Genomic DNA, 23,449 nt, shown 5'->3' with positions numbered 1-23,449 from the left:
TAGTTTGTGTATAGTTTTTGGTTCTGATGATTAGTTTAAACGCAGGTAAATCGCGATTATGTGAATTTTAATGACACCGCACGAGAACCAGAGTTTCATTACGTCATTTTTCACGAGAATAAAGTCACAATGATTGCTTCGCTTGTTAGGTGTGGAATGCATGCAACCGCATGCGTCTTGCTTTATTTCCTACGCCGGCGCACAGGGTAAACATGTACGCTCATACAAGATGTTTTGATCTCGTGGTTGTTTGTAAGTGGGCAAATTCCTTCCGATTGTTATATTATGAAACGTAGTTAATAGATATGCTGCAATAGGACAAGTGAAGTGACAATCAAATAAAACATGTTCCATCTCCTAGTAGCTTCGCCTTTTTTATTTTTAATATTTTTCGCCCTCGCGTGCAATATTATAGCAATAGCATAATGCTTGGCTTTTAGTTCAGTTTTCGGCCGAGGGTCAAAAAAGGAGATGCCCTGGGACGAGCTTTTGACTTCGGGCTCAGCTCAGCACATCCCTATAAAGCAGGGGTTCTTAAAATTTTTGAAGCACGCCCCCCCAATGAAGATCTCAACAAACTTGCGCCCCCCCTTTTTGTTAAATTATCACAGTGGTGTTCAATTAATTTCTGCCATGATCCACCACATATGACATGCTTTAAACCGCGCCCCCTTGGTTGACTGTATCTGTATTATTGCGTAAAACACTTTATCGTGATCAACGCAAGAGTGAAATCAAATACCTGTTCAGTTTACGTTGTAGTGTAACCTTATATTTACCATTTTTTTCTTAGCCAGATAGACTGTTTGTTACGAAATAGTAGGGATTCATTGCATCATAATAGTGATTGTTTTGCCTGGCAATTAATTACAACATAAAAAAAATTCACACAGCGATTATTTGCGTCATAATAGGGATCTATGATGCTAGTGAAGAGTCTTTCCCCCACCTTATTTGCTAACCACTAACCTTCAACCAATTAACCATCAACACCTAGGGTTAGTGGTTAGCAAATGAGGTGGGGGGGGGAACTCTTCACTAGCACCTTAACAACGCTCATGCTGTCATGCATATTCTGTTTCCGTTGAACATATTGAACTCTCAGGCATATTCTGTTGTATTATGCCTAAGAGTTGAATAATAAATATACACCAAAGTTGGCATGAGAGATAAATAAAATACAACAGAATATGCCTGAGAGTTAAATATGAATAAAAATTGTCCCTGAGCTTACATGTTTAGTATCTTATTTTCTAAATATACCCAGATAAACAATATTTGACTTGCTTAAAGCCTATGGGCGGAAGCGAAACCATAGAAAACGTAAGTAATCCAATCCAAAGCACAGAAATAAACAAGAGATCACAGATCTAATGAATGAGCACGTTTTAAAGTAATTAGCATAAGATAGTAGAGTTGGGGAAAATGGGACACCTTTAACACATAATATACAAAAGGCCTGATCGTGTTTTGAACAATTAACAACGGTCTGTGGAAGTCGTGAAGATTTTTATAATTCAATAGTCCGGCGTGGAAGTCGTGAAGATTTTTATAATTCAATAGTATAATTCAATAGTCCGGCGCCGTGGCGTAGTGGTTAGCGCGCCTGCCTGTAACCCAGAGGTAATGGGTACAAGGCTTGACACTGCTACCATTGTGGGCGTATGTGTCCTTGAGCAAGACCCTTAACGGCAATTGCTCCAACCCAGTGGTCACTAATGGGTTGTCCAAATTAGCAGCCATACATAAAAATGAAAAAAAAATCCAAAAAAAATAATCACCCACAAAGTAACATACTTGGAAACTCGTAAGCTGGCGCGAGGTGCACACCCGTGTTATAACGACTGTCGTTTTCCGGCCACGCGAGGATAAAGTAAGTTTCATTCATTAAATGTTCTTTGTTTACTACCAAATGAAAAGAGAAAACAAAATGAAAAGGTGTCGCATCTACCCCCACCCTGCTATATTAATTAATCCTTTTACTACAACGGTCGACTGGGCTCGATCAAAAACAAATCTGAAGTAACCAACAAAACGGGTTCTAGTCGCCATTGGTGACTGTGGAGCAGCAGGCAGAATGTATTTATACATGTATTATAATTAATCAAACTTATGATGTATGAGAGTTGAGTGATTGGTAAAGAATATGTGTAAATACGCTTTGTACAACTCCTGTACCATGTGTTTATTGTAAACTTACACTAGTTAACGTTGTCGTCGCTTAAAAACGTTTGTTTTCATGAATTTTGACAAACCGTAATCACGCAGTAATTGGGTGATGTTAGAAGTTAATATTAATCATATGATATTGAATTAAAAAAAATGTTTTAATTACGATTAATAATAATATATACTTAAATAATAATATATACTTAAATGCTAATAGTTTGATTCAGTCGAGAATCGTTGTGTGGATACAACACGTGCCGTCGTTCCCCGCCAAACTCCCAGACAGTGTTTCCGCTATGTAAAGTGCATGAGGAAAGTAATCGTTAATTAATCGCTCATCGTGCGGTTTTAAATCTGAAAAATTCAATTTTAGATTTGAAACCGCATAATTAGCAAGTAATTACCGATTACTTTACTGTTTGATCAAATGCGCCAAATTCAAAATGCACCTTAAAGTTTAATTAAATGATTGTACTCTATACAGCATTTTTAACTAAGCATAGTTTTATAAACCATATTGCATATGATCGCCTAATTAGCGAGTAATTAACGATTACATTTCTGTTAGTTTAAGGCGCTAACTCGTACTTAAAATGTAATTCACCATTGATTAATCGACTGTATTCGATACAATATTTTTAACTGAACTTAGCCTTATAAACCATGGTGTATAAAATCGTCCAATTGATAAGTAATTATTGATTGTAACGCTTGCGGGTCAAGTAGTGTCCGGCACCGTGGTATAGTGGTTAGCGCGCCTGCCAGTTACCCATAGGTAATGGGTTCAAGGCTCGACGCTGCTACCATTGTGGGCGTATGTGTCCTTGGGCAAGACATTTAACGGCAATTGCTCCAACCCAGTGGTCCGTAATGGATTGTCTAAAAAAAATAATTACCCACAAAGTAACATACATGGTAATTCGTAAGCTGGCACGAGGTGTTAAACCCGTGTGATAACGACTGTCGTTTTCCGGCCCCGCAAGGGTAAAGTAAGTTTCATTTATTCATTCATTCATACAGTGCCATGCATCGGGAAGTCGCTGGTAATCGTTAACTTTTGGCTTTTCGAGGATCGAACCTGGGACATGACGTTAGTTAAGCGCGCAATAACCGTTAGGCCAATAGATCTAGTAATCAGCACTGTCGAGACATCGTTTATATTGTCTGGCACGTGTTGGTGAGATAAGGAATTCCTCACATCGATTCACGCCTGAATCAAACGATTTCCATTTAAGTAGGGACGCATTAAAAGTTTTTGATCAAGCTCAGTGGACCGTTGTAGTAAAAGGGTTAATTAATACTATGCTAATTAGTTTAATTAACGTGCTCACGCATTAGATCTTTGATATCTTGTTGTTATTTTTTTCGTGACTTTTTTCCGCACTTATCTCAATTCTTTATTCTTGCGTTTTTCGTTATTCTTTTGATTGAATTCAAATCATAATATATATAATTTTTAGACTGAATTTTCAGATTTAAAACCGCACGTTTACATAGAAACACTGTCTGGGAGTTTGACGGGGGAACGACGGCACGTGTTGTATCCACACAAAGATTCACGACTGAATCAAACTATTAGCATTTAAGTGGGGACGCATTAAATGCACTACTCTTATACCATATTATCATTAATCGTAATTGAAACATTGTTTTTAATTCAACATCATATGATTAATATTAACTTTTAACATCACCTAATTACTGCGTGATTACGGTTTGTCAAAATTCATGAAAACAAACGTTTTTAAGCAACGACAACGCTAACTAGTGTAAGTTAACAATAAACACATGGTACAGGAGTTGTACAAAGCGTATTTACACATATTCTTTACCAATCACTCAATCCTCATACGTCATAGGTTTCATTAGTTATAAAACATTTATAAATACATTCTGCCTACTGCTCCACAGTCACCAATGGCGACTAGAACCCGTTTTGTTGGTTACTTCAGATTTGTTTTTGATCGAACCCAGTCGACCGTTGTAGTAAAAGGATTAATTAATATAGCAGGGTGGGGGTAGATGGAACAGCTCGTAGATGGGACAGTTTTTCATTTTGTTTTCTCTTTTCATTTGGTATAGTAAACAATGAACATTTAATGAATTATAAAACCGTATCTTCACGACTTCCACAGACCGTTGTTAATTGTTTAAAACACGATCAGGCTATTTGGATATTATGTGTTAAAGGTGTCCCATCTTCCCGACTCTACTATCTTATGCTAATTAGTTTAAAACGTGCTCATTCATTAGATCTTTGATCTCTTTTAGTGTTGAAAAGTCTAAAAACATGGGTAATTTTAATTTGTTATCAGTACCAAAAAATCAAAAACGGGATTTAAAGTTGGAATTATTTTGTAACATTTAATCATTTAACACATGTGTGAGCAATTATTCTCAAAAATTAAATTTACTAAGAACGAAATGCGAACACTACTCACTGATTCGCATTTAGACGGAATACCATTTTGCTTCTACTTCTTTGAAACCAGACATAGAAAAGCGTTCGAAAGTCAAGCAACATCAAACATCTCACTAACCAACCAAGCATTACCGGTTTAACACGTTTGTGTTCTTATTCTCGTTACGTAAATAAATTGTTATTAAAATATGCGGGTTTTCTATGTGCGGCCCGCGCGACGAATAAAAATATGTGATTTGGCCCGTGCAATGAAAAAGGTTGCCGGCCCCTTATTTAATGGGAAATTTTGGTTTAATCATTTAATAGGAAATTTAAATAACTTTAATGTTTGATAAACATAGGCTATTTTAAGCATCATCTGATAAGAAAATACCAAGCAAACCCTAGAAAGTTTGTTAAGCCCATTGCGAAAGTCACCACTTTTGCTCGATTTTGTACACACAAAGGCGGCAATTGAGCTTCGTCAGCTGGAGTTAGACAATGTAAATTCATTCATTCAAATTGCCAGTCTCTTGTTTATATCTCCAGATAAACAGAACGAGAAAAGCCACTAAGCGTATCTTCTTCGTATTCCACACTATGTAAAATGAATCATGTAAGTTTACAACCGCGACGAGCCAGTACACACTTGGTTAATTATTCATCAGTCAAAGTTTTATCATTGAGGTCCATTCGAAAATCTAACTGTTATATCTTTGTGAGTATTTAACTGTTTATTAAACCGTATACGACTGTAACTGTTTAACTATAAGGTAGTCGCAAACAAGTCACGTAGTTTATTTAAAAAAAAACGTTCTGCTTTTCCGACTATAATAGCAACATCTGTATAACTGTACCACTTAAAATATAAGCAAAGCATTGCAATACATGTGTATATATACACCCCCGTAGAAGATATTATACCCCATTGCCTCTTGACAAAAGATCACCTATATATAAGTGCTTTAAAATCTATATTTTGTACATTAGAGTGCCGCTCAAGCCATCCGGTTAATTCTTATTTGTTATTAAGTTGATTTAATTATTGGATTTTATAAATACGTTCTATGGTCGTTTTTACATGCATAAGACATGACCTATAATATTACAACAGGAGAAAATATACGTTGGTAGTATTGCCCTGACCCAAATGTTTGACGACGTAAGAAAAAGATCGATTTTAACTCACTTAGTAACAGCAGTCTCTGCGACAGAACATTTCCGCATTTCTATTCCCGTGATTCTTTAGTTTTGTGCGAAGAGAACTTTTTCACAAATGAAATTTAGTTTTAAACCAGACCTTTTTGCGAAATTCATAGCGGAGAACGAAGCTTCAAAATACAATAAAAATAAATTGTATTATCATAAACATACAAATTCGCGCTGTAAGGAATAAAATAAAATTATTTGCAGAAATTTAGAATCTTGCACATCAAATATCACAGCTGTGAAAAGGCCGATGTTGCAATGTATTTCTTGATCGAAATAACATCATCACTATAGAATACAAGACAGGAATAGTAAAAAATTAGACATATATATATGTTTATATATATATATATATAAACGAATAATTAAACGACAAGTGCGTTGCTAGCTGTTCTCCGGCAGAGTGCTATAAATATTGTGTGGACAAGCATTTATAGTCTGGGCCTGTTGTGGCTGCTGGTGTCTTCTTTGTCTTCTCAGCTCCAAGTATAGAGCTCCTGCCTGTTGCGTATCGTAGGCAAGAATGAAGTGCCGGATGCAGCAAGCAATAAGTAAGATACCCGATACCACTACACAAGTGATTATTACACTTGATAGCATCCCTTGCATTCTGCGTCACAACATTGAGTACAAATCTTAGTAAAACGTTTTAGAGCACAAATCTAAATAAAACTATCAGGATTTTAACCACAGCAATTCTCTTGTTGTAATGCAAGTGACTCATAGTGACTATACAAATTCTCTCGGGATTTTAACCACAATCTTATTGCCTTGCAAGTGACTTGGTATATGTAAAAACGTTCGCTTACATGAGTAATTTACTGTGATCATCGTACCCGATCTGAGACTCGTCGCCTCTCGATCCTCGAAGATTATTAGCAATAGGCATTCCACATCTGTCCAGCAGTATTGTAACTCTTGAGAATAATTTCGTAAATGGAATCCAAAACGTTACAGTAGCAACAGCACCATGGTGTATAGGAAGTATCCTTAACCTAAACTTTACATGACCCTGACCAACATTTAACACATGAAGCAGTAGGTTTCACATACTTAATAACCTTCATTCTCTGTTAAAACCTTAAGTATCGACCGATTGTGGCACACGATGCCGAGGTGTTCATCGACTTGATTGGACGTGACCCTTCTGCTTGAAGTTTCAGCGACGAAATAGGGTGCGTATACGCACAGCAGAGAGCAGACACAAGTTTTAAAATAGCAAACTGATGCCGCAGATTTTAACGCACTGAAACTCGCTCTACTAGAATTCTCCCGAGAGATCGGCACATAACCCAGGTAAATGAATACTTGCTGCAAGCATTTTACACAGGCTTTTATTTAAACAAACAGTTTGCAATTATTGATAGTAAAACAAAACAGTTTCGTTTATTGGTTAAAATGCGATCGATAAGTTTATATATACAACGTTTAAAAGGTGTCTGGCAAAGATTCGAAATTCGGTGCACTGCTTTAATATTTTAGATTTATTGATAAAACATCAAATTATATTACTCCATCTTCGATGTGAGCAATATCAGAGCTTGTATAATTGACTAAATACATAAACAAGGGAAATGCGAATAATTCTTAACTTGGACTTGGTACACCGCTGTTTGACATAACACTCTTGTTTACAGTTTCCTTCAAGATTCCTGGTTACGTATAAAGTTAATTCAGAACTGCACCAGCATATCCCGTCTCTGACTACTATGTACTTTTCGCTTCTGAGAATATATGTCAGTACGTTCTCTTATATTTTTTTAGACAAAACTTACTCTTTTAAAACTTTTGTACACAAGGAAATAAACGTTTTTCCGCAATCAGGAAAGTCAGGCCTTCTGCTACGCTGTCATTGTAACAACCGACTAACCGTGCTACAATATTTGAAGTAAGCGCATAACTTTATCAATCTGTAGTTTAAACATAGCTGGTCTTACTTTTGAAGCGTTGGTTAAAGGACATTCCCGTCGTGTTTTGCCTGCTGTTGTAATCGCTACTTGCGGTCGATAATGGAGCAGATGACCTGCAAATCGGATTTATTAACGTAACAATGTCGAAAGACAAGATTGTTCATTGAAACGTGTAAACCTGACATTTCTACGAGAAAAAATTTGTCGTTTAAATCTGTTTTCATAATTGACAAGAAACGTCGGTTCCGCGATTATATCTAAAACATAGTTGGTGCGGGAAAGTAGGACACTTAAGCACATATTGCATGCCTATAATGGTCAAAATAATATTATATTCTTTTCGGTAATATAGTAGTGTGGGGAAAGATAACGCTTTTAAAATTCTTCTTTTACCGGTACCCATTCAATGATAGAAGATAAAAATGTTACAATGTTATTCGACAGTATATTCTCTGAAGGTCCAAAAAAGTGCACGGCAAATACGAATACTGTTGTTAAGTATTAAAATTCTGTGTTAAACGATTACAAATTTTTTTCAAAAGGTGAAAAAAGCATAACAATATCTTTTTATTATTATTTTGAAGGCTGGCTGAATCATATTAAAACTTCCGACATTTATTTGTAGTATCATGCGAGTTTATATCATCAATCTAGTATCGTTAGTTAATTAAATAGGTTGAAATATTTGGTACAGTTTAATTTTGTCTCATAAAGCTAGTTTTAGTTTTGTGGAAAAACCTAAGTTACAAACAATGGAAAAAATTAATAGGCCAACGTCAATATGGCACAAAATCAGTGATAATAGAATAAATTATCCTTATTAAGTATAAAGTTTAGATGGCAAAGAAACTAGCACAGCGAGTTGATTTTAATATAGGTTAAGTTGCAGAGTATTGTTAATACAAAAAATTCTCATTTTTTCCCGTCTTCCATCACATTGTACTTTTGTAGGTTTTTATTGCCAAAATTTAAAAGGTTTGCTTTTCATTTAAAAAACAGGGTTGATTCAAATTTAATATACTGGTTTAATAACTAGATAATATATGAAAAATATATTCGAAATTCGGTCACATTCAGTGGGGATAAGCGATAGTTAATCTAGCAATACCTAGTTTGCGGCAAAAATGTAAACCTCATTAGTTTTTATTAGGTATCATTTTTTTGTTATAACTAGTTCATATGGGTTTGTGGGATACAATATTTGTAATATTGAGTGAGGAAATATGGGACACATTTTCATTCTATTACCTCATCCAATTTGGTATCGTAAACAAAGAAAATTCAACAAATTATAAAATGCTATTCTCACGACTCCCATAGTCCGTTTGTAATTGTTCAAAACACGATCAGTGTATTTAGATATTGTGTGCTGGAAATGTCCCATTTTCCCCCACCCTACTATATCAGATAATGATCGAACAATACTTAATTTTAAACAATAACATGTTAAAACTATAACATTGGAACATAAGAAAAAGAATGTTTAAATCTGTTATCAAAGCGTTTGCTACTTCTTCGTAATATTTACGTGTATTTCTAATAATAGAATCATTTATTAATCAAAATTAACAATGATCTTTAACTGTTCTGTCTCACTTTGTCTGTTTTTGAATTAGTAAAATTGCACCTGTTGTGCGAATCGCTAAATAACTCGTTTAAACACTCGCTGTCTTGCCCCCACTACAGCTTTTAACATGCTAACCTGCGGAATGTTTTTTTACAACATCAATTTATAAAGATAGTAGCCTATCATACAAAGGTAATTAAAGTTGTAATACTAGAAAAATTAATCAGAAGTATTAATAAAGTTCAGATTATTCTGCCACAAATTAGGTAATGCTAATTGCTATACTATATTTTACACAAACCACTTCATATTACTCATCTCAAATGACCTTAGCTGTGACCAAATTTCGATTATAGTTTTCATACATATAGTAGGGTGGGGGAAGATGGGACACCTTATCAATCTATTTTCTTCTCCAATTTGGTAGTAAACAAACATTCAACGATTTTTTTTATAAAACTTTATTCTCACGGCTCCCATAGATCGTTGTTAATTATTTAAAACAGGATATTTGGTTATTATGTGTAAAAGGAGACCCATCTTCCCCCACCCTACTATATATATTGTTATTATATCAGTAGTTTGCAATACCCACAAAGACTGTAAGATGAGACATGAAATTGAAAGAGTTGAAAAATAGGGTATTCTGCAACTTTTTGGTATAATGGTATTAAATCGTGGTGTCACCCCAAGACAGTTGCTTTTGTCAAGTCTTTAAACATTGGGCAATATGTTGGCTACTTTAAAGAGTCCCGTCTTACACCACACCATAGACCTAACAGTAGGGCTATCAAACTGCACAACATTTCTCAACTTATTAAACTACGGTATTCGATTGATGGTTTAAACTCGCAAACTACATTTCATCGGGTTTAGTGTGATTAACTAAGGATTCAAGTTTATCAATTTTTGTCTACCATTTGGAAAAATACTGTTGCCATTTAACTCCGATTTTTATACTGATGTCGAATAACCTGGTAACATATTTTTGTTAATCATCAAATGGGGGCCAGAATGAATTTAAAAAAAAGTTTTTCACATTCTTCCAATCTCTGTAACAATATGTTAACGTTTGTTGGCTGCACGTAAGCATTTACCAAACAACGGGAAATTAAACTGCACAAACAGCCATTATGAGTAAACTACGAAGGTACATATATACCTAATAACTATATAAACATTAGCTCATATAGCTTCACCTTTGTTCACTATACCACTGAAACGAGATTGCTTTCGGAATTGGCAGATACATAAACATCAACACGATCGTTAACTTTAAACATAGCATAACAAACCAAATGGTCGCGCCTCTTCTTAAATAGCTATTCGACATCTTCAAAATAACATTCTTTGCAACACAGACTACAGCATTGAAATTGGCACAGTTGGAAACTGTGTCTGGTATTTATATTTATATTTGATTGCTTTATAGTCCGATGATTGCTTTATAGTCATGGTTAATGATTGATTTCTGGTTGTCCGTAATATGTCGGATATAATATGAGAGTCGTGTCTATTTTATTTGTACATAAATGCTCTACCAATTTAAATGGTAACTTTTAATTTGAACAAATAATTATATCCTCTGTTCACCAATCAGTCGTACTCTTTCGCTACTGTAGTAATGAATTTTATTATTTTGCACGTAAATGGTAATAAAAAATTTTCCTATTTTTAATACCGTGACCGCGTGACGAGATATAGCCCAAAGAGATTAAAACCTTTAATCTCTTTGATATAGCCTATCACAACAGTGGCGTGACCATAGCTAGGGACAAAATAAAGTTATTTATATATACCTATGGCGCCCTCTACAAGTCAACTGTTTCCCGAAAAAAAATTATATCTATTTTTGCAACTGTTTTCCATAATTCAAGCGGTTTGTTTCCTTTTCATTCTTCACGTTTTGTTGCTTCATACGTTGTTTTGGTTTATCGCAAAAAGTCTTCTAGATTCAGTTTGAATACTGCTCTGCCGCGAAACTTTGTTACTATATTATTACCAATTGAATATATTTAGACCTAATGGAAAACTTGTCACAAAGCGCTAGATTGAGTTAAATAAAGGCAAACAGTTACGAAAAAAAAACACAACGCATTTATACAATAAAATATAACTGCATTGAGTAAAGTTTATAGCATTGCCATAGAGTTTTGCAATTGCTTGGGAGTGCGGCAAACACGGAAAGACAATTTAATTCGGATGTATCTTAACGCAATAGTTAAATCTTATACGCGGAAGGAACACTTATCGCAATGTAACATCGTTTAACTTGCAAGTGTAACTTGCAAATGATTTTCTTTTTTCCTTTTTTAGTCTCTCGTTTTTCTATAGGCAAGGGGGGGAGGATTCCTCACTAGCACCTAAATATCGCTCAATATTTTAGTAGTCTGGAATATATTTTCTTCACAGGCTGCATAACAAATCCTATAAAGTTAATGTAAGTTACCTATTCGTGCAGTGCTGACGTAACAAACACCTTTTATTTTATCATAAATCCAGCATTTATACGGGCAAGAGACATTGGCAATTGTGACTTAACATAACTAGGTATTTCGCAATAATAGCAATTGTGACGAATGCTTATGACGTGAGCAATATAAACCAGTATTTCGACATGTGTTATGTTCGGGGATTTAAACCATCACCAAATTCCTGGTAAATTTAAAAGAGGAAGTTGGTTGCTGGTAGAAAAGAAAGTGTCGGTTGCCATAAACTGTGGTTTGTGATCGACGATTAGCTTTACAGTTTTTTAAACTAGCTTTTGTTAATAACTTTTGTTAATAGTATGCTGACCGAACACAGAGAAGTACATGAAACTGTGGCAGATTTATGTTAGGAGAGCTGTTTTTTTCTTGAGCAAAAAATCATTTTTACCACGCGTCTAGGATTTACGAAACTGCCAAATAAATTTAAATACGAATCCGTATCCGCCGTATTTTTTTTTACATGCCTGGCGCGCATCCGCAACTCGCATCAAGTAAATTAAACATTGCTATAATTAGCCCTGGAGACTCACCTCGGCAATCGGCAATTGCCGACGGTTTTGCCAACGCATTTGGACAAACCGTCGGAAGTTTATTGCCGACGATGTAGAAAAAAACTAAAAAAAAATTTTTTGTAAACAAACTATTTTCATATTGAAGACCGAAATTGCAAAACTTACAGGCGATAAAAGCTAAAAGTGAGGTAATATAATACATATAGTAGTCGTATATAGCAAATGAAGTCAGGCGCACCGATTTCCTAACGCACCTGCGCGTTGACTATGACGTCATTAACGTCCTTGTATACGTGGGGCGCATACGTTCTTTTTTCGGCAGGAATTGGTAATACGACCTTTCTCACAGCTGTGTGTAAAATAAATGTAATTTGCGGTAATAAGTAGCCTAGATATGTTCCAGAAGTAGCACTGCTGTATATTTAGGATGTTTACCTCAGCCAAGCGGCATGTTTATTACGAAATAGTAAGGATTCACACGTGGATTCATTGCACCATAATAGCAATTGTTTAACCTGGCAATTGATTACATCATAATAACAATTTACACGCTGATTATTTGCGTCATAATAACGATTGTCCCCTTGATTATTTAGCCAGCGGGAGCTTGAAAACAGGTTGGATATTTGCCTTTTTACGTATGCGATCAAGTAAAGGATTGATAAGTTTGCAATGAATACTTCCACCTGGGCTATGAAGCAGACGATGTTGGTAATGTTTCGTGAATTTGGTGTTAACAATAGGAAAGTGTTGTAAAAGCTCAGGTTTGCCGAGCGCCGAGATTCAACCAAAAGCTCGATACGAGCTTATGACGTCATTAAGGAGAAAGGCGTACAAGAATACATTTCTTTTTGGACGAAAAGCGTCGCTAATTAAAATCATTTAAAACATGTGGTTTGCGGTGAAAGAGAAGACGTAATGCAGCACTTTGTATTATTTCAATATTAAAAAAGTTTAGGAACTTATGTAGTGATGTACCGAATCGTTAAAAAAACGATTCGGCCGAAACCGAATATTCGGCCATTTGTGCCGAATCAATTCGGCCGAATCAACCGAATCGTTTATGACGTCATCCGAACCTACGGCGACGGGCGGTCGGTAAAAACGACATAAAGGAAAATACTTTATCATGGCACCGTGTCACACACAAGTATCAACAATTTTAATATAAGTCTTTAATGTGGCAATAAAGCGTTGTGGGAAACATTAGTCTCCTAATAACGCGCGTATTTACGAACCAAAACTACAGGGAAGGTAAATCGTTGGGAGAAAAGCACAACGGTGACGGACGAGCGTGGATTAGATAAATTTAATTTTATTGCAACACGGACGAGCAGTTAATTCGAGAACTTAAAAATTCTTTACTGTAACGGCGTAACCATTGACAAGACCTGTGTTACGCAAACAAAAAAAAATATTTACTTTTGTGACGAAAAAAACATTGTGTATGAGCGTCCCATTTTACGCTCTGCGTCGGCTTGGGAAATAAAGGAAGACGCATGCGATAGCATACTTTCAACACTTAGTAAGCGAAGCAATCGTTGTGAATTTGTTCTTGTAGAAACCGACGAAATGCTAATCTCAGTCTAATTTGCGAGCAGCCTGTGCCCTGTGGTATATAAATTGTCGGATTTATATGAAATGTTTTTTGGATTTTGAATGTTACATAACGTAACATGTGTATGTAAATTTTAAATTTAATATTTTAGGTGTAAAATTAATATCTTGCAACTGGGATTCACGAAAGTCTGATTTTCGCGCGGTGCCCAAGAACGACGTTTTTGGCTTCTGTCCAAGCTCGGCCGGGACCATACTTAGCAATATTACATTACAATTTGTGTTGGTTCAAATTTCCTGATAGCTTCGCTCCTCGCACTTATATTTGCATCAATTAAAATTCACATAATCGCGATTTACCTGCATTTATACTACTCACGGTTACTGGCTTAAAACTATACCGAGAGTAAAAAAATTATTCGAAAACTTTACTTTTACATTTTGTATTCTGCTTTGTGCTAAAAATGTGTAGGGGATCGTGCGCAGACGCGTGCCCTATTTAGAGAGATAAAGCGAGTGTTTCTTTATCGACGACCGGGAGCAGACGCGTGCACTATTTAGAGAGAAAAAGCGAGTGTTTCTTTATCGACGATCGGGAGCAGACGCGTGCACTATTAAGAGAGAAAAAGCGAGTGTTTCTTTATCGACGATTGGGAGCAGACGCGTGCACTATTAAGAGAGAAAAAGCGAGTGTTTCTTTATCGACGATCGGGAGCAGATTCAGTCGCGAATGTGACGAAGTTTATCAAAGTGCGCGTGTGCCATAGCCCATAGAACCGTATCCGAAATGATTAGCATTGCTATAAAGCATGACGATTAATTGATTTAAACTTATTTGTTGCAAATAGTCTTTAATTCTTATCTCACAAATTGCGCAAGTTCTTGCTAATCGTATCTATATTGTCTGTGAAAAAGTTCGGTTTTTGCCGAACCTTTACGCACGATTCGGCCAAAACCGAATCTTTGTCAAAATCGCTGATTCGGCCGAATAAATTCGGCAAACCGAAACTTCGGTACATCACTAAACTTATGTTTTTTTATTAAAAATCAGTCTAATCAGATACGAAACATTGGGCGCTCGTGTTATACCATACCGACTGTAATTCGAGACGGGCAAATTCGCGCTGACGTTGCGATTCGTGACGTCACGCCCTGCCACGCGTCTTAAATCTTCGGCATATTGCCGACGTATTTTGAAAACCAGTTGCCGACGTACTTTTATAAGAGTCTCCAGGGCTGTATAACAAATACTCCCATACGCATACATATTATGCAATTGTCTGGTCTTAATATGCTAGTTGATCCACAATTCCTTTGTTTCGGATTGGTCAATCAAAGAGGTGTAAATTGGGCGTGATTTGCAGCATATTACAAACAATACGATGTTAAGTTGTAATAGTCATTATTGCGCAAACATAAGTCAAGTTTTAACACATTTCTTTACGAATTATTCTGTTGTCATCGTCGAGACATTTTACGCATGTGCAGTAGCTGTGCATTTAACAGAAGTAGCAAATTCCTAAATTGGCACCCGTACTCTACGCCAGTGGTTTATAGTATGTCTGGCTTGTCCAAACCTTGATTGTCGCGAATCATGAATTGAGTAGTTTTACTGAACAATTTTGGTCCCAAATGCGCCTCGCTAGTTACCAGTTTATGTTTATTTGTCACTAGGAACAAATATTTTTTGTATAATACAGTTTGGGTTCTAGTGAATGAACCTCCCCTATGTGCTATGTTATCTGCTAACCGCTAAATGTAACAACCAACCAGCAACCACTAATCGTATAACCACGGTTTTGGACTTTCGTTTGATGTGGGAGTCTCACCACACAAAAAGAATATTCTGACAGAGTTATTTGCAAGAAAATATAAACAAATAGTTGCAATGCGTTGTAATAATATGTGCCTAAACCAATCCTTAAGGTTTAACTGCCACTTCCATTCAGCTGCGGTAGTAACATTAATCCATGCTTTACGCGTAGTAAAGTTACCATTTACTTAAGCTGTACTCAGCCAAGCAGGGTAATCCTTTAGCTGGTGAATGCCCGACACGAACGCCCGAGTTTTTTCAAACAAAAGTTATACAGTGGGTATCAGTGAGACCTAAGGAACATTTTGAAACCAAAATTTCAGGTGGCCACCAGCTAAAGGATTACCGCCGAGCAGAATGTTTGTTAAGAAATAGGTGTTCAAAATTTTACTGTAAGTATCAAAGCGATTTTTATATTTTTTACCGCACATGAACTTATTTAATAACTGACCATTCACTGTAGTGAAGTTCATATTTCGACAATATTTTGTTAGGAAATCTGGGCCGTGCAGAGCCTTATGCTATTGCCATAATGTTGCACACGAGAGCGAAAAATATTAAAAATGAAAAAATGTGTAGCTGCAAAAAGTCAACGTTGTAATTTACTCTCTTGCAAGTAATGCAGCATCAGCAAATTTGCCTGTATTGAATTACAGCCAGTGTCAAATTACACAAGCGCCCAATGTTTCCATATCTGATTTAAAATAAAAAGTTAAAACTCTTAAACTTTAAAAAAAGTATATTAGAAATACCCCTTTATCAGTGATAATGTCACCGTCCGAATTGTCTAAAAATGTATGTACATATTTTTTTAACACAAAGAAATTTGTTTATACCTAAATAAACTTTCTTATGTCTGGTCGACAATATACCCTTTGGTTTCTTAGTTCTGTATTTATTGAAAACATAAACATGCGTTCTATTTTAATAGCATGGTTACGCTGCGAGAACACAACGAATCACTAAAATGACCGAACGGTTCGTGCAAACAGTAAAAAATATGCATTTTCCAACACTGACCTGCCAATTATTTACGATATAATAGCAATTCACATGTTGATTATTTAAGTCGTAATAGCGATTGTCCCCTTAATTATTTAGCATGTAGATGCTTGAAAACAGGTTAGATATTTGCGTGTAGGTTAAGTATAGATAGGTTTGCAAAAATACTTTGTACTCATGTAAAGCAACACTTCTATTTAAAAAAGTTGGGAACTATTGTAGTAAGGAATATAGCATGAAATGAGACGCTCTACGTAATTTTTGTGAACTGAAATAATGTTTACGACAATCACTAAAAGATCCTTTGCGATCGTTTCGTGTGAACTTAATAAGCTGCTTGCGTACCACCTTGGAGACCTTTGCGTACCACCTGTGGGTAGTACGTGCACCACAGTTTGGAAACCACTGTAAGCTAACCAAATCATATTTGTTATTATTATGACTTTATTACCTGCCTCACAAAACACCTGTTTGTTATCAATAAATGTTATCAATATTCTTTTTGTTATCAAGTAAAGGATTGTTCTGTTTAGGATGAATACTTCGTACAGGCGTAAATGCAACATGTATGTGAATAAATTTATTTTTGTTGAGTTTAGAGAAACCTTAATGGCCGTTTGCCAGGTCAAAATTTCAGCTTATAATTTGACCATAAAAGTGGTTATTCTTTTCTTAAAATCCTGGCGTTTATAACAACCAAATTGTCTACCTTCAAGAAGTATCCAATTTACTGTCCTTTTAGTCTGGCTTTGAATAGAAGTGATCTTTTGTCAGCATGTCGACAGAAATATTATAGATACAATTGAAACCCAAAATCGGGCGTTTTTAATTAATTTCGCTATGTATAAAACCTTAAAAAAAATTTGCCTCTAAAATTTAGTCCCGTTGAAAATGTTTTGTTTATGCACGCCATAAAAATGTTCCACACATGTAGATTAATTAAACAATAAAGATTGTATCGAATAAGATTTCCTAATGTAGATTGGAAATCTACGTATACCTTGCACACATTTTTTTTAAAGATCCGCGGGAACTGCTATGCTCTGCAAATCGGTATACAGAGTAAAAATTTTAGAAGCTATGTTTCTTCATTTCTAATGATTCTACAATCACCAAATTAAGACAATAAACCATGCACACTTGTGAAACAATAATTTTTTTTCAAAACATATTAATTACGATTACGAATATTAGTATACACTGAAAAATAATGTATATTTTGTAGCATGTACTGACACTGGCGTCGATTTATATGGTGCAGGGTATGCAGGCCTACCCTGACAATTTTGCAGGGGTTGCAGCAACCCCTGGATTTTCAAATTATTAAAGGAAATTATCCTTAAACTCTTCTTAAATAAATATATTTAACTTTATCAAACAATTACTTTATAGTAGTTACGCAACACCTTCATTCTCCGCATAAACTAGCCGTTTTTGTACCCTGCGCGGTTACCTATAACGGCTGCGTGTTACGTCAGACAAGTGTTTACGTCACATTGATAATCGCAAAATCGCCAATTGTTACAGTAACAATTATATTATTGTGTGAGAATGTAATGTTTACTAGTCATTTCTACCTTTTAAATTTTGTCTAACGTCTACTTCCAAAGCTGCTTTTCTCCCGAAGGCAATTCGAATTAAACTTAAAACACGCGGACCAGGAGAAAATTAAACTAAAGGAATAGGTGTTCTTTTTCTAAGACGCGCACATGCCATGAATCCCTAACAACAGTTGCGTGTAAAATCGATGTAATTTGGCTGTTAAACGTGCGAAAATGAACTACCTAAATCGGGTCGGTCACTGCTTTATATTTATATATGATATTTTCTTCAGCCAAGCAACATGTTTGTTACGAAATAGTAAGGATTCACGCGTGGATTCATTACGACATAATGACAATTTACACGTCGATTATTGCAACATAATAGCAATTCACACATTCATTATTTAGCCTACATGTGAAACATTATTCTCGCTCGCAAACCTTATCCTGTTAAGTTCGTCTGTTAAAAGGGAGATCGTGGCGGTGCCGGTAATGCTTCTTTGATCGGTGATAGGCGAACGCAGCTTTGATCGTGTGTTGTACAACATGATTGACGCATGTTTGATTAATTTTTTTTGTTTCCTCGATTTTTGTTAAAATGATTTTTTTAAACTTCATTGCGCCCGTCAACCAACACAAAATTGTTACGTGTTCAATTGTGATGCGAACAACTTTTAGTTTTATGTTGCGCAATTACGAGTTTTAAAGTCAAATGTTGCATTATAACCAATATTGTGACGCAGAGAATTAACGTAAGATATTGCGCAATGCTGCACCTGTCAGTTGAATAATGTTACGTCATACGCGGTATTGTGATGTGGTCCATTATCGTACGGCCAACGGGTGACCGTCTGTCTGTATAATCAACGTATTGGCATTTATATGATGATATTTACATGTTATATTGTAAGTTTTTTAAACACTTACCCGCAATCAACTGCCAGACTTATGTCATACCTTTTCTATTGAATGCCGCACACGTTATAAGCGTGGTTTTACTTGTTCTACATATACCTACTTTCAGCTAACATAGTGTAATGTCGCAACCCCTACGTTTTTATAAAATCGACGCCACTGTGTACTGAAGTGTACAGGGGTTCAATAAGTAGCCGCATATCATATTGTAACAAGAGAAAGTAAATATCTAAATCAATTTTGTCTTGAAGAAGTATGTCAAAGTAGCTGGTGCTGTTTACTTTTGATTAAAATCGAGTTCTGACATGGCATCTGGTGGTGGTGGCTTGCATGTGCTAGCCAAAGCAATTTATGACAATGCGGCTGAAACTGAGGATGAAATAACATTTAATCGGGGTGATATTGTTACTATAATTGAACAGAACACTGCTGGGTTGGAGGGGTGGTGGTTATGCTCATTAAATGGGAGGCAAGGCATAGCACCAGGAAATCGTTTACGGATTTTACCAGGCATGTATGAAGGCATGCAAAACTCTACTGGTGGTACAGCACCAGAAGAAACCTATGATGTACCTCCTACCCATTATTGGAACTCACCCAACCCACAAATAGACCAGGACGAAGAATATGATATTCCTAGGCGACAGTTGCCGATTAACCGGAATAACAACAATGGGGGATTAAGCAATCAACAGAGTAATTCTCCAACAGAAATATACGATATACCTCGACCTGGAGCATGGAGGGGGAACTCTGTGGATGGAGAAGAGGTTTATGATGTGCCTCAGGCATCAGCTTTCGCTCACGCGAGTAAAGATGAAGAGCAAGAAGTGTATGATGTCCCCAGCAGTTTGACAGCTGTAATGACTCCAGATCCAAGTGACTTGTATGATGTTCCTCCCATTGTATCAAGAGGTCCTCAATCGGCACCTGAGGATGTGTATGACGTTCCTCCAAGGAGAACTGAGCCAATAGACATGGATGCAATGTTTAATGCTATGAACCCTGAAGATGTTTATGATGTTCCACCTTCAACATTAAGGCTAAATACAAGTACTTTGTCAAGAAGTGCTGGTCATGTGCTTGATACATTTGAAACACCAAACTCCCAACCTTTCCCAACCCAACAGGAGTCTATGGACCGTGATGTAGTTTACGACATACCACAGTCCAGTAAAACAGCAGTTGGAAGACGATACATTTCTTCAGGACTGAGCAGTCTTCGAAGAATGCGACGCGAGATGAACCAGGTGCCAGATCCAATTTCTAAACCTATTAATGAGAATACTGACTACATATATGACGTTCCTCCACAAGTGACCCGAGATGGTTCATCCAAACAGAAACAAACTGTTGCTCAAAAGTTGTCCGACGAAGATGTGGTGGATGGTCTTATCAGAAGGTTGTCTTTAAATGAACCTTCTATTGAGGTGAAGCAGAACAACCGATTGTCTGTTACCTCACGCGAGTCTTATAGTAGCTATATAGATAATACACCAGGTTTGTTTGACGAGCTAAATATAGATGTGGATGTTGCTGTTAATAAGTTGATAGAAACTAAGCAAGAGCTTGAAGATTCGGTGTCTAATTTATTGACACTGGTGAAAGAAAACTGGAGAAAGCCTGAAAATATTTCTGACAAGGTCGATATAGTGCATACGTTATTTTTAAAGATCATGGTTGCAGTTAATCACTTTCTTACATTTGCGCGTGGTGCTACTGCTAATTCTGTAGCAGTTGATCGGAATGGAGAAGCCCGTGCATCGAAAAATGTACAACTCGGATTAAGGAAGCAGTTGGTTCCAATTGAAGAAGATTTGGGTATGTTAAATCGTGCACTCTCCGAGTTGGGTGACAATAATACGTGGGATATAAACAAACTTGCTTTGCATGAAAACAGTGAAGAAGTTGTGTTAGATGCTGTCGATAGTTTTGTGATGACTTCAAGAGCTGTTTCAGATGATGCATCGCAGCTTGCTAACTTCATTCACAGCCATATACATGTTCTGTTTACATCTTGTTCACCCAATAAATCACCTGTAAAATCATCTACTCCTGTTAAACCAAACAAACCTTTTCCACAAGCTATACAAGCATTACAAGCTCGGCCATTACCTGCAGTGCCAGCTTCACTTCAACAAGCACAAAGTCAATCTACTTCAAACACAATAATGCTTGGTGAAGATGCATGGCTTGAAGATTATGATTATGTTGCTTTGCAAGACAAAGACGAGTTTGAACTTAGCAGTCATGAAACCAGTCCAATGTCCGGCCTAAACAAGCGTCGAACTCAGATAGTCACACTCGATTCCAAAATTGAATTAAAAAATAACACTGCTGTTTTCTTCAATTCCAAAGACAGGGAATACTTGCTAAGTTTAAAGATTGATGTTCCAGCCCTAATTCACAATCTCTCAAAGTCCATTGACAGATTTGTTTCTGCAGTTGATGCAGGCAATCCACCCCATTCATTTGTACCGCTTGGAAAATATGTGATTTTCTCTGCCCATCAACTGGTTTTTGTTGGTGACAGTATGTGTCAAAGATTGCAGGTGGAACCAGTGAAGCAAGCTCTTCAGCGGCAGTGTACAAACCTTTGTTCAATACTTAAAAGGACAGTGGTAGCAACCAAAGGTGCTGCATTGCAATGGCCAAGTGTATCTGCTGTACAAGAAATGGTAGATCGAATGTCTGAAATTGCAACCAGTGCACATCAAATCCGCATCACACTAACTCCAATGCTATCCAACTGAGTTCTGTATATTAATTTTTATTTATTCAAGAGGGAAAAGAATTCATTAGATATGAAAGGACTGTAAGCCTGTTTTATTCTTTTACATGTTGTCCTGATCAAACAGAACAGATGGAAGAAGTATTCAAGTATATCATTTTGTTCTTTTCATATCTGCTTGTAATTTTGTTCCTTTATAACAAAGAATGCATTTGGTTCTTTGTTAATTTTTTATGCTTTTTTTATATCCATGGTGCTATGTGTCTTTTAATTATCCTTTTTAAGCCAGAGCATTCCAGCTCGTAGGTACTGTTTTTATTATAATCGCTCTAATTTTGTTGCAACGCAGTACTTACAATAACTGTAAGCTGATTTGTCTTGTGTGTGAAATTTCTTTCATAATGGTAGCCTACCATATATATATATATGGTTGTTATAAAACAACTCCAATTTGAAATTGTATTATATTCCGACATTTTGGTTGTGCATTATTCCAAATCATACATCTCATAATATATTTTTGGGTACTGCTTTACACTGCATAAATCTTTATATACTTGGTATTCATTTTCTCTAATAGGAAGCTCGTCTTTTATTAAAATTTTAGCACAATGGTGACTTAACAATGTGTCTAAAGTTCAGTGGTTTGGCTCTGTTTTTATTCATTTGAATTGTTACATTTTATTTAAATGCCAAATTTGAGTGGACGGTACATAGCATCCGTACCCATGTGTACTTACATGTTGCAACAGATACTTATGCTTAAATTGTTTTATGCTACCACTACAAGTGATGTATAGCATTGGGTTGTACTAAATCCTATTTTACCTAACTCTTGAATTAAAACTTGAAAATTGATTAATTTGTCTAGAGTACATACGATGTAATAAATGATATTTTCCCATTTATCCAACGAAGTTGCTCCAAAAGTTGCAAGTTAAACTTCTTCAATTTACGCTATCTTAATTAATATAATTGTTTCAATTTTAAATGATAGTGTTTTTTTGTGAAATGTGATTTTAAAATAATTTTAATACTCTTAATGCCTTTTTTAATGAAATCCCCACAATATTATGTTTCCATGTTTTTTTTTGCGACTATATATTATGTGGTACTCAGTAACATTTCTACTCTACTAATTGTCTGTAATCAGCAAGTGTTAATTTAAAGTATTTAGAAATATGATGCACACTTTTATTCTGGTTCTGTACAGTCGCCAGTTGCCTTAAAACAGTTTTTAATCAAATTTTTCTTTTCTAATCTGGTGAATATGCATCGTGCTTAGTACGCCGTGTTAAAAATTGTGCCGTTTTCACTGTAGGATCTCCAGTAGAAATCTGACCCAAGGTTTATAACTACTTTTTAAGAAATTGAGGATTTTGGTTTACAATACACATTGTAACTTCCCAGTATTACGATACAGTTTTAACAAATCTGGTTTCAGTGAAATTTGACTTTTTATGTAAAATCAGCCATGGAAGCCTCCAACGGGTTGCCAATACAGAATGGACACCATGAGTTGTCTAATTCTCTCAAAGAAATGTTGAAGATAAACAGCTCGAATACTTCAACTGTTCAAGGTAATTTTGTTCTATTATAGCTTAGAATGAATCGTGTATTTCATGTCATT

At 35.9% G+C, this 23,449-nt stretch overlaps 2 protein-coding genes and 1 long non-coding RNA gene across 5 annotated transcripts in view; 2 read left to right on the top strand and 1 right to left on the bottom strand.

Annotated features, from left to right (window-relative positions):
* Positions 1-5,909: 5,909 nt before the first annotated feature.
* Positions 5,910-10,679, bottom strand: LOC149738353 (uncharacterized). Of its 2 annotated transcripts, none has more exons than XR_016384667.1 (4): positions 10,456-10,679; positions 7,717-7,802; positions 6,589-7,503; positions 5,910-6,389 (listed from the first exon to the last, which is right to left on the bottom strand). It is a non-coding gene; the product is annotated as an uncharacterized LOC149738353 (long non-coding RNA). The 2 variants fall into 2 exon arrangements; XR_016384666.1 differs by having other exon boundaries at positions 6,589-7,431; positions 10,456-10,672.
* Positions 10,680-19,245: 8,566 nt separating this feature from the next.
* LOC149738352 (breast cancer anti-estrogen resistance protein 1-like) lies at positions 19,246-23,140 on the top strand. Its single transcript, XM_089875254.1, has one exon. It carries the CDS (start codon positions 19,394-19,396, stop codon positions 21,839-21,841), a length of 2,448 nt encoding a protein of 815 aa, XP_089731380.1. The 5' UTR covers positions 19,246-19,393; the 3' UTR covers positions 21,842-23,140.
* The window catches only part of LOC149738351 (enhancer of mRNA-decapping protein 4-like), a 26,546-nt gene continuing 24,996 nt past the window's right edge, over positions 21,900-23,449 (top strand). Inside the window, exon 1 of one of the 2 annotated variants that reach the window (XM_089875247.1) lies at positions 21,900-23,399. In XM_089875247.1, the coding sequence (XP_089731373.1) occupies positions 23,294-23,399 (106 nt within the window). In that variant the 5' untranslated portion in view covers positions 21,900-23,293. The remainder of the gene's footprint in view (positions 23,400-23,449) is intronic. The other variant, XM_089875246.1, reaches the window with a different exon arrangement.

The sequence above is a fragment of the Ciona robusta genome, chromosome 3, assembly GCF_009617815.1.
Source record: "Ciona robusta chromosome 3, ASM961781v2".
Classification (NCBI taxonomy): Eukaryota; Metazoa; Chordata; class Ascidiacea; order Phlebobranchia; family Cionidae; genus Ciona; species Ciona robusta.
Note: the sequence above shows the minus strand (reverse complement) of the source record. Positions and strands in the feature narration are given on the sequence as shown.